The 14714-nt window shown below is 33.9% G+C and overlaps 1 protein-coding gene across 1 annotated transcript in view; it reads right to left on the reverse strand.

Annotated features, from left to right (window-relative positions):
• Nucleotides 1-1191: 1191 nt before the first annotated feature.
• The window catches only part of LOC123714682, a 34016-nt gene continuing 20493 nt past the window's right edge, over nt 1192-14714 (reverse strand). The window contains exons 2-4 of the mRNA XM_045669048.1: nt 4237-4279; nt 2522-4109; nt 1192-2143 (exon numbers count right to left, since the gene is read on the reverse strand). Coding sequence (XP_045525004.1) covers nt 1306-2143; nt 2522-4035 — 2352 coding nt within the window. The 5' untranslated portion in view covers nt 4036-4109; nt 4237-4279 and the 3' untranslated portion in view covers nt 1192-1305. The remainder of the gene's footprint in view (nt 2144-2521; nt 4110-4236; nt 4280-14714) is intronic.

Here is a 14714-nt window from a genome sequence, read left to right on the forward strand (position 1 = left end):
TTTCATTAATATTTTTTCTACAGGTAAGGGGCCGTTCAAGTATTACGTAAGCAGATTTACTGCAATTTATCTATTTATCTTGTCAGCCAAAGTAAGCAAAGCCCTCAAAAATAATAGTACAACTTATTAATTTTTTATACGTGTGGGTAATATGTGTAAAAAAGTGAATGATTACTGTTGACTTATCACCAAATAAGAAAAGATCAATCAATAGTGCTTACGTAATACGTGAACGACCCCTAAGTAGGTGATGAGATTTCTGTATACTGCGCGTCCGTTTTGGTCGTAAACATATCAATTTCCCTATCCATATGTGTCTTGCGTACTTAAAAAAATTAAAACATTCGTGCCCAGCTGATGTTTATGCTGGTGAAGAATTGAACACTTACGAGGTGAACACTGATCTATATAGGGGATAAGTGTTAAATTGGATAGACAAAAGTCCTTAGGCTAAAAGAAAACGGGACCGACACGACATCGCGCCGACAACGCGCCTGCAATTTACAGCCACAATAAAAGTATCGCTTTTATTGTCGAGCGCACAATTCGCTCGGACAGCTGTAATTGCGAACTCTCGTTCTGTCTATTGGATCCTCAATTTAACTCGTAGTATTTTAACATTGCACCGGGATATATATGGAATGCAGTGTATATAGACGGTAGACGGCAAAGATTCACTTAGTCCGCTTTTTCATTATTTCATAGATAGTAAATTTATTGGAACATTTCACAGGAACTGAGACTAGGCTATGATTTGAGTCAGTCGGATCTGTTATTATTTAACTCGTGGATAGTTTTAGTTCTATTATGGATTTAATTAGACGGAGAGAAAACGGAAATATGTTAGCACAATTGGTTATGAGCAAAAAGGAAATTGCCTTTATATCTTTGAAAACAGATCTCGGACACATCCATCAATAGAACAACGACATTTACTGTTTCATTTAAATAAAAATGTGGAGCAGAGATCGTTATTACCGATAAAAGCAGAACAAAGGCCGCCGTCACACTAATTGGGTACTAAATCTATAGTCTCTTATTAAGCGTTCATTTTCATTGCTCCTTTCCAAGCCTAATGAACGAAATAAAGCCATTTACTGGCAATCTAATTACACTTTTTTTGTAAACATTTCGCACCTTATTGAAGTTAAACTTGACTCAGTCATCAAAGGGAGAAATAAAATGTTCAAGCCGACTTCAAAATTTATTTCAACTTTTAAAAGGATGATTATGATTATCACTTTACTTAAAAACAATTCAATTTTGATCAGTTCCTTTGACTATATTTACAAAATTATATTTATATTAATTGCGATAAAGTAACGTCGTTAACCATTCCGGTCGAGACTGTTGGGGCTTATATTCGGGTGGACTGAGAGCAAGAGGAGATGCAGGATCAGTCAAGGCTACTGAAGAAGAAGTTTCAGTTACTGCTATACTTGGTTTTCCCTTGAGAATAGACCTCAACTCTTCATTTTCTACTGCTCTGGTTCTTTGCAAGTTCTCTCTCGTCTCTTTCATTCTAGATAATTGTTCCCTTAGAGTTCTGTACTCTTCTAAAAATCTTTCAAGTTGAGACGCTCGAAAATCAAAGTCTTCGAAGGGAGGACTCGTTTGGGTGTAATCTCGTAGCCCTGAGAGGTCTAAAAGTGGAGTGGCGGACGGAACTGTCATCGGCTCCCTGTTGGGTGACGCTGGTAAACTTGGATTTCGTCTTAATCGACTTCCGCCGCTAGATAAATCTAAAAAACTGTTTGACCTACCAGATGGTTTTTGTCGATTTTTCTCAATCCTGTCAAGATATGTTACTGAGTCGCCACCAGAACTGTTTCTACGACTACTCAAAAGCGGGCTCCGACTATCTCCGTCTTTTCTTCTCGGGATTGTATAAAAATAATATGGATCGTGTTTTGTATCACGCAAATATGAACTCGTACCTAATGCACTCATCTCTATAAGATCAGGGTAATTTTTCTCGCTATCGCTCCCAGAAAGATCGTTATCCAGGCGTTCACGTATTCGAGGCTGGGGACACGATCGAGCGTTGTTGTTAAATCGGCTATTTTCTGATAACATCTCGATGCGACCACTTAAAAGGCCCGTCGACTTGGAGTTTTGCATGGCTTCGACGTTTTTCTGTGATCTGAAATAAAAATATGAATTAATACAATACCGATAAATTCTCTTCATAGAAAATAATATTGAAAAGAACATTTACGTAGATATAGAACCTGAGCTATTTAATAAGTTCGAGCACAGTACAAGTTAGTTAGTTAAGTTTTTTTTTCCTAAAATTTATATGATGGGATTCATTATAATATTATTTCCTAAACCTTTCACTTTATTTAAAATTTAAATATGCTTATCTCTTAACGTCATAAATTGAATTACGTTAGTTAAGTACATAGCTTCAATCCGGTAAAAAAGTGTTTTCTTTAAAAGAGTATCGTTGCTTTTTCTCGTATTTCCAATATTTATTATTATTATATATAAAAATGGTATAAGTAATTAGGTGCTTTACCTTGTCGCATACTGGCTCAGGCGAGGTATGTGTAGATCTTGAACCACTTCAGCAGATCTTGACCCAGCTACTTCGAATTCACTTCGACGAAAATTTTTAGCCATTGCTGGTGAAGTCACTTCTCTTTCTTCACCTCGACCTTCACCTTTTCTATAACCCTCATACTCCTCTTCTGGGTCATGGGAAGGAACGTTTCTGTAATCACCTCTCTTTCTATTCTCAATTGGAGTTGATCGAGATAGTTCTACATTATTTTTTACATTAGCTTCAATTTTTTCATAATTATTTTCATTATGATTTGATGTCACTATTTGTTCATTCCACCTATCTATTTGTCTCTTTTTACGAGTTTCATAAATACACAGTCCTACTAAACACGAACTTAAAACTATCACTGCTGATACAGCCATTCCGGCCATTAAAGCCCGACCCCCGAAACCCTTTACAGGTACTTTTCTGTCAATAGTTAGATTTAAAATAACTTCTACTTTTCCTGCTCGATTCTCAGCATTACAAGTATATAGTCCTGAATCTTGTACATCTGACGATTTTATAATTAAAGTACTAGTTTGACCTTCACTTCGCAATAAAAATGCCCTTGCTGAATTTGCATTAGTACTATTAGCAAGTAACCGGCCTGAACGTAGCCATCGAACTCTTGGTGCCGGTATGCCGGTTACTTTACATGCCAGTATTACTTCTTCACCTTCTACTCCCTTTATATTGCTAGACGATGTAGTTACTTCTGGAAGACAAGCAAAATCCTCAAGGTCTAAGCGATCCCATGAATGTTGTAGAAGGCGCGGTGGTAGTGCACAGTCTGGCACGACGGTTGCAGGAACATTTTTTCTTATCATCCAGTCCCTCAGTGGTCTCAACACACAATTGCAATCCCATGGATTATTTGCCAGCTCTAAGCCCTTGAGTGATCTCAAGGGTGCTAAGACTGCAACGTGAAGTACTTGAAGTTTATTTTTACTTAGCTCTAAATACTCCAACGAAGCTTCTAAACCGATAAAGCCTCTTGGCTCGATTTCAGATATTTTACAAGATATAAGACTTAGTCTCACTAAATGCGGTAAAGTTGAAAAGGCTTCATCTTTAATTTTCGTGATAGGATTTCCGCTGAGTCGAAGCTCTCGAAGTTCTCGAATTGAATCAAAGGCGTGCGACGGAATGGATTCTAGTCGATTCCGAGACAGGTCCAGCTCCACAAGATTTACTAGAGCGCGAAACGCGTATTGTTTAATACTTCGTATATTGCACGCGGGAAGGTATAACCGTTGAAGATTAAGAAGTCCAGCGGAGGCAAAAGCGTCATCACGAAGAGTTGTCAGTCGATTTTCGGCTAAATCTAGTAGTTGTGTGGTGGGATCTAGGCGCGGTGGGACTGCGTTTAGTCCAGCTCTGGCGCATAGTGCCGATTCTTTTCCACTGCGCCATTTACACTCGCAGTGACGTGGACACTCGGCACTGACGGCTGCCGCCAAAGCCAGCATCACGAATACCCACATCCCCCGCGCCAGCTCAACCCGCGCCGCGCTTTTCGTCTTTACTGCCGAGCGTCATCCCCTAATCGGCCGCAATCCTATAACAATGTTTTGTTCTTTATACCTATTTTAGTAAAAACTTGAACTACCTCTAAGCTAAATATCTTTTTAATTGGAATATAAAAAATGCACTCTTAATATGCGAAAAATAACAGAAAATTTTACCTCAAATTTTCAGGAAGTAAGAAACTCCAAAATTTCTCGATATCTGTAAAGATACAAAAGAATATAAGAATCATATATACTTAATCGGAAATATAAGTATATAGTTACATATAAAGTTATAATCTCAGTAGTTTCATTACTTTTTATGTGTAACTTTCACGGTTAAAGAAAACAACGCGAGGAAACGGCGTATCATAACCTCAAAAATTGACGACATATATCAGTGACAGATTATACAAAAATAATTAAAGAAAAAAAACATATAGGCTTAGTAAGTGTTAGAAAAAGGATAATTGTCAATGTAATTGAACATCATAAGTACACACGAATATAATAAGTCATTGTTTTAAATGATTATATCGTTAGTTGATATAAAGAACAGATCTCACGTAGTCACTTAGATTACAGAAGGTACCAGGATTTACATAATGTTTACAACGTGAATTCCTAAATGTCTACCCGGTTCACTAACAAATCCTCTATACGCTTAGGGATTTCAAATCTTTCTTACCGACTCTGTTAACGTAACAGCTAACAGGGCGTATTTATTTTATGAAGAAATATTAGTTTTAGCTAGTGAACTGGAAAAACAACTAAAAGTCTTATATAAACATTTAGTTTATACTTTGCTTTATTGTTTTATTTACTTTTTAATTTTTTAATCAGTTTTGAGTATTGCCCTAGTTGCTTCTTCAGCGTGCGACTCTCATCCTTGAGGTTCGATCCCCGGCTGTACACCAATAAACTTTCTGTCTATGTGCGCATTTAACATTCGCTCGAACGGTGCAGGAATACATCGTAAGAAAACTGGCTTGCCTTAAACCCAAAAAAAAACCACACACAGGAAATTTTAAAGAAGCGGTTGACAAATGAATATAAGACAGAACAGAAATTTGAGGCCCAGACCTAAAAAAGTTGTAGCGCGACAGGTTTGTTTTGTTTATACGTCGCGTTTGCTTTTATGGTTAGTTTCAAACTAGGAGATTGAAAAACAAACCTACACAATATGGTATTGCAAATATTGAACTCAATTATTTAGTAGATATAGGCAAGAAGTTGAGGAATGGAGGCAATGAAATCGCCATCACTATGGGTATTAGCGAACGAAAGGGAGGCATCACTTAATTCCCCATAGGCTACAGATTGTTTAAGGATATTGATGGCCTCGAACAGGAATAAAGTTTAGATTTTTCGATTAAATGGCAACATTCGCGTGTAACGGCGAAATAACTAAGGGTCAGTTGGTATGTAATTGTAGTGTGCCCTTTTTACTACATGCAATCGCGTGACTGGCCTGAGCGCGGTCGCATACCTACTTTCCTAAGCTATTTATGAACTTTTATAAAGAATTGATGTTAACCTAACGAAAACAACTTAGAATATGTTTATACGTTTATTTACAAGGTAAAATTAAATCAATATCTACTGTGATTTTAAATACAATAATTATGAAGTGTCATTTGTTTTTATAAGTAAAAATCTTTATTCGCTTTTATCTGCCAACATTCATGAATAGAAGACAAGAACTCATTTGCTTCGTTATCGTTATTAAATCTTTTGTGCCTATACTACTTTAGAAACGAATAAACAAGACATAATATTTATAATTATAATTCATAAATGCCGTAATTTATGTATGGGATATAGGTATATACGTATATAATTTAAAGCAGTGTGACCGTTCAATCCTGACGCCTTTCGATTTTCTTCCTACGATCAAGGTAAACATCGTGAAGTAACGACTAGAAATATACAACATATAGATAAGGAAGGTCACCGACTTGTCTAAAAATATCGGTTGTCTGTAAAGTCGGTTTACTGACGATAGTTGAACGTGACGTCATAAGAAAATACTGATGAAAGGTTGCTTTTTCAAAAGAAAATTGTACTTCTATTTGTTTAATAGATATTTTGTATGGATATAGAGAAATAGGTAAATCAAAATCACAATTGAATTGATCAAGTTCATTTATCTGTACGCATAAATACAATTATGTCACTTTTTTTTCATCGCTCACTCAAGTAGAAGAGAGACAGATGTCAAACGCTGCCAAGGCGGAGGCCGATTGTGCCTCTTGATCGCTCTTTCCGCGCTTAAATGGAACGCCTCAAACCGAGGTAGCGCCGCAGAGCGAGGTAACGCCGCATGAGTCACGTTTTTTCGTGCGTGCGGCTCCATCGAATTATAAGACGTTGTCACGTCAAAATACAAAAGAGTTAGAAACTGATGTAATCCTAGACCAATACAGGGCGCCACTGCATAATTTATTTTTACAAACTGTAGCTTGAAGTACCTCACCAATAGTAATATTTATTAATCAACTTAAACCTTCCTTTATTGCTACCCTGCTGCTAGCAAATAAATATTCCCCTTTAATATACCCCTTCCAATACTTTTACTCACAATTTTGCTAAGCTATCTTTCCAAAATTTTCCAATTATATATTTTATAAACTTTTTAAATCACATATTTAAAGTTTGTATGGATTCTGTTAGTTCCTTTTATTATTTTTGTTTGTAAGATTAATTGTAATCCTTTTTAACAAAAAAATATATTGAACCATTTCGTACTATGCATATCTTTACACGATTACATGTACGGATGTAAAATATTGTGTGCGTCTTGGTTGTCAAAATCGATACTTATCAATGATTGTAAAAGCCATCAGAAAATAACATAAAACTTTCTATATCGCTTGTAAGAGGAAAAACTTTCTATATTTTCCTTCGTTAAATGAAAATATACTGCTTGGAAAAGATTCGGTATTAACAAAGTTGTAAATCTAATAACGACACCCTCATGTTAGATTCCAATAATTCCGGGATAGAGGACATCACGAATGTATCACTTTTATTCGGTAGCAGATGTATTAAAAGAGTATTTGTTCTGGTAACATAATTGTTTGTATAAAATATGTTTAAGTTCAATTATGCGCATTTTATATTTGTACTAGCAATACCCAATACTTTACTGAAAAGTAAACTAAGAAGACTATAGATATATTTTTCTAAGTTTTGATAAGTTTTTAATTACTTCCTTTCAGATTATTACACACTTCCATTCATAATCTAATCAAGATACAGATTTTACTATATAACTAATATATATCTAATACAGGTAATAAAATATTTAAAAGGTAATAAAATATTTTTTTTGTTAGTCCAGATAAAAGTTTTAGCTTGATTATGATTAATTGTTACGAATAGAAACAAAAATTAAAAATGCAAAACTTTCTTCTATAATATTAGGGAAGAGATTTATTTGTACAACTTCAGTGTCTTAAAACCTCCTTATACACAACATTTAACCTAGTGTGTGGCAGAATATACGAACTTTAGATTGTACCACCATAACAATTTTGAACCATACTTTAAATCTGTCTTAAGCTCAAAATGAAACTATACTACTTGTCCACCATTATTTAAATTATAGTAAGTGTTATGTAGAATTTATTACGTCAAGAACTAGCTGCCTACGAGATAGTGAATGCTAGTGTGGAGGCTAGTACATTGTTTCATTTTACTGCAAATCCTTTTTATATGTGTAATATATTTTTTCATTATTACATATACTAATTAGACTGTAGACTAATTTACATATAGTTTTTTTTAGTGCTACATGCTTACAGTTTAAAAGTGTTCCCGTACAGATGAGAAACAATTACTTGAACAGAAGACCACGACAATTTGAGGCGCACGATTTGGACCAGGAATGCTCGTAAATAACGGATTTAAAATAAAAATCTTCTATTACGAATTATTAATACGAAAACTTCCCACACACTAACAAATTAGATGCAGTCACTCACAGATCAAATAGTTCTCTAGTTACAAAATGGAGTTATAAATTATGCGACATGTACAACATAAAAAATACTATTAAACAACAAACATTCAAAGACAATTTTGATTATAAACCATCATTTATACTTGGCCACACTTTTAAAACCATTATTACACTTACAAACAAATTAACAACACATGAATCAATTAAAAACGCATCAACGTAGTTGCGAAAATAAATTGTAAAGCGCATTTTCAATAAACAGTTGAACAGAAAGGGTCGGAATATATGCGTAGGTAAATTGACCCAAGTAATTTAAGCAATAATTTGGATTACGCGCATCCCGGGTCAAATATGTTTAATTCATGCAATTTACAGTATACGTATAAACAGATGCGTCTACATCGTTAAGGCGGTATTCGCTTCAATAAAGGGCCATCACATCAAGGAGAATAATCCCTAGTTGAAGGTCGGAGGCAATTGTAATGAGGTCAGGCTCGCTATTTTACATAAAACCAGCGGCAAATTAAATGAGGGGGATCAAAGTGAGTCCTCTGTGCCCTTTGCTTCAATAGTTTCGTCAAGTGTTCGTCTATTGTCGATATCATACGTTAGGACACTGGTTGTTTTACATATAAATATTGTGTTTCTTTCTAATTATATATTTACTTTGCTGTGGTTAATATTTAAAAAAAGAAGTTAAAGTTGTATATACACGGATTTCTACAAAATTCACAAAACAGTTACAGTCGTCCTAAATGAAAACAAACTTATTTACTAAGATTTAGAACTAAATATGAATTCTACATCTCTGAAAGTCCCTCAAAGTTTAAGAAGAAATACCAAATAACAATTTAATATTTTATTCTGCTACTCTATAGAACAGTGAATAACACGCATGTATATCGGAATTCCTGGGTTCAACTAAATACAATATATGTGTAAAAATTCTGGTGCTTCTTATTAAGCCAGTTATTTTACCTAATATAATGATTATGAATGGACAGAAATAGTTCCCCGGTAAAAGTTGTCGTTGAGCCACTATCGAACTAGAATTAAAATATATAATATATTCAGCGTATAACAGCCGCCGCAGCTAGTCTTTCTTTCTGTGTTTGATTGCGACCACTTCAACAATAATTCCTATATTTCAGTCAAATAACATAATAAAATCTATCGATGAATATCGCATATGAATTTGATCATTTTTGAGTTCATCGGTTTCATAGACAGCAAAACAAACACAGAGGATAGGAAACTTAGGAGCTGTATAATACAAGAAAAACCATCACTGTGGTCTTTTTTACTATAACTAAATCATGTAAACATAATGAGATTTAGCAAAAAAAATTATTGTCAAATTTTTTTTTTTCAATTCTCTAGCTGGCGGTGTGAAAGAGTACCTCGTGGTATAAAATTCTAAAATGTTGTAACAATTGAAACTCAATAACAAATGCGAGCAGTGTGAATTCTATTTTTTTAATACAATGAACTCGCATTAAAAGTCAATTCTACACCGATGAAACTTAATTACTAAACTGTCGCTCAGTGCTTAACCCTAGTCAGAACCGAAAACATTATTACACTAGCTGTTGCCTACAGCTTTGAGTGAAAACGACTATGTATATTTAAAATAACTTCAAAGGGTTTTATAAATTACACATAGAAAATCTATACCGTGTAGGACGCACTAGAAACGCAAAATCAAATCAAATTTATTTAATTATATTGGTACCTTCTGAACCTCTGAATCCAATTATACATTTACTACCAGTTCCCAAATCGAGAGCGTAGAGCGAGCGAGGCCTGGCAATAAACTCGCCGTTACTCTTTCTAATCGCCAAGTTTTGTACAAGGAAAATATAATGAGCAGCAATCATGCTTCTCTACACATATTGTGATAAATGGTCATAATATAGAGTAACAAACGCTTAGCATCCGACAAAATAAAAGCACTTTCACTATAGTGCCCACAAAACAAAGTACAGTAGAATAGAGTATCTTGTATAAACAGTCAGTTATATATTTATATTACGGGTACATTTTTCCTCATGAAAGACTATTGAAACCCGAGTGAGTGCATCGCAGTCGGCAAAGAACTCTATTTTATAATATGTACTGAAGTAGGCTAAAGATAGCCTTAGTAGAAAAATGCTTACAATAGTTAACATATCAAGAGGAATTAGTGCGGGTCTGTCCTAAGGTTTCATAGTACATTGTGAGTTAGTACACGTAGAAAATTCTGTTTATTCAATTGTTTCCACTTATGAATACGATTATGCTTTCAGGCAGGATTTTGATATTTTTTTCGTGTCCTCAGAAAATATGTATCATGTTTTAACGGTATTTTTTTTTATAAAATAGGCCAAATTCATCTGATATTAAGTGACACTGCCCATGGACACTCCTATTGCCAGAAGGCTCGCAAGTGCGTTCTTTTAAGAATTGGTAAGCTCTTTTCTCGAAGTGCCAAATGAATGAGTTACTAATATTAGATTGAGAAAATTATTAAAACCGTATCTTTCTAGGAAAAAATATTTTGATTGTCAAATCAAACCCTTCCTGAAAGATCCTTTAAACGCATTTATTGACAAAGTTTGAATTCAGTGTGACATTTTGCGGTTACCCTCATCACAGGGGTCGCCAATAACATTGGTTCCTTGTCACCATCAGCATTCTGAAGGATAATTTGATTTAATTGGTATTCGATAAAACATTAATTTTCGGTTTTATTATAGCGATAATAGTGTCTGATTAGGGTTTACTAAAACGAAGGTTAAAGTCGTTACACTTGTCGGTTATATTTTAGGACTTAAAATTGTCTTAATTTTTCGCAAAATTGAATTGCAAATTCGAAATGCAAATGGCTGATTTAGAAGCCTTGGGCCTTGCCAAACAATTTTGTTGTCGGAATTCGAAGCCTCTACGGCACGTTAACTATCTTAAATATTACTAAGAAAATCCCCTTTTAGGCAGTGAAAAAATTGCGTCAAAATAAATTCACTTTAAGATAAATGCTATGAAATAAACATTACAGAATAAAGTAAATATACATGTTCAACACAAAATGGTCCCCAGAATTATGTACTTTGTGTTTAAATTCATTCTCAGCTAGCAAAACACAATCCAAAGGGATTTAGCGAAACCCAAAAAGTTACTTAATCTAATTTTACCACAATCTTTTTGTTGATACCGTGGCGAAATAGTTTTTCGACTGATTTCATTTTGGAATATTGGGTTACATATAAATGGTAATGCATTTATTAAAAACATTTTATGACATACCTTATATAACATTATTACAGTGTAAATTATTAATATTTATGTTATTACATTTGTAATAAACATACTATCAGATCTTTGTTTTATTTTCCCCACATTATTTCTTAATAAGGAAGCTGGTGATCAGCCTCTGTGCCTGACATATACCGCGGAATTTTGCGTGATCAATTTGTAATTACCCGTAATTGTTAGTGAGTGAGTGAGTTTTTCGAGAGTGCATACTGATAAAAACTTATAACGTACAATTTTAAATCCGTCTTGATCAGTTCCTTCTAAATAAATAGACAGACATATAAATTATATAAATTTATTAAAATAAGTAGGACAGTAAATACAGACTGAACTCGCAATTATATTCGCATAAAAATATGGCAAGCTAAACCTTTTTATGACGAAGTCTTTATCCATATCTGCATCGCATCATCAAGTGGCTTTTGAATAGAAAATTTAGACAGAAAATAGATGTAGATATGTCGAAACATTATAATGGTTTAAGTGCCATCAAACAAAATTCTTCGGTCGCTCGTCCGTTTGTGAGAAAATGCCACAATGCACTCATAGCCATGTGCTTATACTCCAGAATTCTTTCATATTTTGTATTTCTATGTAACCCTAGTATTCGATATATATTCCTAGCAGTTTAGTAGTACAAGACTGAGTTATATTAGTAAAATATTATTATTATTTTATTTATTATCTAATATACCATGAACTAAACAATAATTATAATTTAATAGAAAAATTTAAAAACTGTAAAATTCGTTTAAAAAAGTTACTTTATTCATAAAATCTCAAGTAAATATTGTACTATATAAACTAACCAAATAGAACTTTTCTATATAGCAAGGATCTAAGTAAATTGCACCCGTGTGCCCCGTCAAAGATATTGTGTTACCTAAATTTGATACGAGGTGATTTATATTGAAGGTAAAAAGTAAAACATTCCCAGTTCACCCCGCCCGTCATGTCTGGAAATATGAAATAGGTCGACTGAGTTTAAGCATTACCTGTGTCCCGTTTAACCCGGTGCCACTACAAAATGACATGCGTTTTATTAAAATCTCTGACATAAATTCTTTCATATACCTCTTACTGCCAGTAGCTTTACCTTGAATGACAAAAGTGAGTTTTTTGTTGCATATTGCGAATATTTGAGGTAAGATTTTATTTTTTTGAATACAGAAATATTTTATATGATGCAAGGGATGAAATGACTTGGTGAACACAGTATACGCTGTTTGTTGTCTGCATGGATATATACAATATAGTATGTACTAATGCTTCCCGTGCTATTGGACACGTATGATATCAAGCCTGTGGCCTGCATGACTTTGTTCGCGTAGCAAAAAGTAAATATTCATCATAATAAACACATTTTATTGCTTACATGGTTGCCAATTTCAGGTATATGTCAAATATATGAAATCGATTTTGTAGTTCCTGGAAGATCTTATACATGCACTTAATAAAGAGTACTATGTTCGGAGTAAAATAATTGACGATCGAGGCACTAAGTCGTTATAGTAACGGTTTTATATAAGACGCTTCGTTAACTACAGTAGATAATTATTTTCATAATAATCCCTTTTAATTAATATTTTGCTACACAAGATAATACAAGCACGTATAAAATGCATTTAAATTATTATGTCCCGGGCTAATATTGCCATATAACGTCTATATTAATACCTCCGGGGAAATAACAGACTCTAACAATACGGACTTCGATTGTCACTGTATGACAATAATACCTCAAAAGCGAAACGTCAGGCGTCGGAACTGTTTCATAACTTAAATCTTAATAATAAGTAATCCAGCGGCGCTGCAATATATTTGCGGTCTTTGCCTCAGATATATTGCTGCTTCCGTGTATTTGGTATTTTTTTATTTCATAGACAAGTAGGTGATAAGGATTGTCGACACTGACATTTGCTTTTTCCTTCCCCATACGAGAGAGCACTAGCTTATCTTACTACGTACCGGTCTTAAACTCAACCAAAAAGACAGCGATATGTCGAAGTTTATGGGAGTGAAAAGGACAAAGGGTTTTCTGTCCTGTCTTTGTTTTGGATATGCATGTTGTTTGACTTCAGTAACTGAAGCCAGATAAAACGTGGAGTAAAGAAACGATTCTCCTCTATTTACCTTGTTATTTATCCGTGTATTAAAAAGTAATATTGATGTTTAATTTACAATAGTTGTATGGATATAAACCAAATATGCATAACATACTATATAAAATAAAAAATTTACACAAATTTAATCAAAACAAAAGTAAGTAAATAGGTATTTCATACGCGTGAAAATATAAAAACTTCGATTAATAATTTAGTAAAATTTAAACCAAGTAAATTATTGTTATACATAATAATCTGATTATTTTACGGACTCCGATCGTTAATGGCTTGGATATTGGGGTTTTGCGATATTTCATTCATAAGAAAAAATATTGAAATCGTTTGATTATTCACAACACGTATATGAACGTGATGCGGTTTCAGATATTTGAAACAATTCTATGACATGATACAAATCAAACTTGGAAGCCTCGAAAGCACTTTAAGCAATCCAATGGAAATCGGGTCATTAACCTTTCAAAATGAAAAGGATCTTTGAATTGGTATCGTATTGGTTTGAGTTAAATAGTTCTACATGATTTGTATGCAACTTTAAACCGACTTTAAGATGCATCATAACAATTAAATAACAATATTATTGCTATAGGACTATTCCATAGATCATCATAATGACGCTGCGATTCGTAACTAGAGCATATATAAAGTGAAACTTCTTTGTAAATTAATTATTACTAAGGTAAAAGCCCCTCATCTATTGGGGCTTTTACCATGTACATGTACCAGGGTATGATCACTCCATGTATTTGTGTATCCATATTCAAACTGTATACACACTGTATACGTACTAATGATAATATAAATAAATAAAAAATCTGCGTTTACTGCACAAGACGTTATGCAACAGAATTGCCATCTAAAATTCTAATATGTAACTACTAAACGAACGTATCAACCAATAGCGTGTATTTTTTCTCGATATCCCTTTCTCACTCTCAATCGATCTCCACCGCTCTTTCTCTTTTCTTTTTAAAAAATACTCCTCCTGCGCCTAAAGAAGTTTAACTTCAAAAATACATATCGAACTTCAGTAACTTTTCTATTGAGTTAAATAATCTAAAATTGTCGCTATAAAATTTGAACAAGCATTTAATTTTGCTTTTAACTTAGTTCGTTCACGTTACATAGACGGTCCGGGATTCGTATCCCGAATGATATATTTGGGGATTAGTTACCTTTGAAGTGACCCAATATGTCAGCCCAATACCGCCGGGGTGATGTCTTCAGTCAGGCACGTACTATCGCAAAAAAGTACGTAGTACACTCAGTGTACTGGT

Source organism: Pieris brassicae, chromosome 9 (genome assembly GCF_905147105.1).
Source record: "Pieris brassicae chromosome 9, ilPieBrab1.1, whole genome shotgun sequence".
NCBI lineage: Eukaryota > Metazoa > Arthropoda > Insecta > Lepidoptera > Pieridae > Pieris > Pieris brassicae.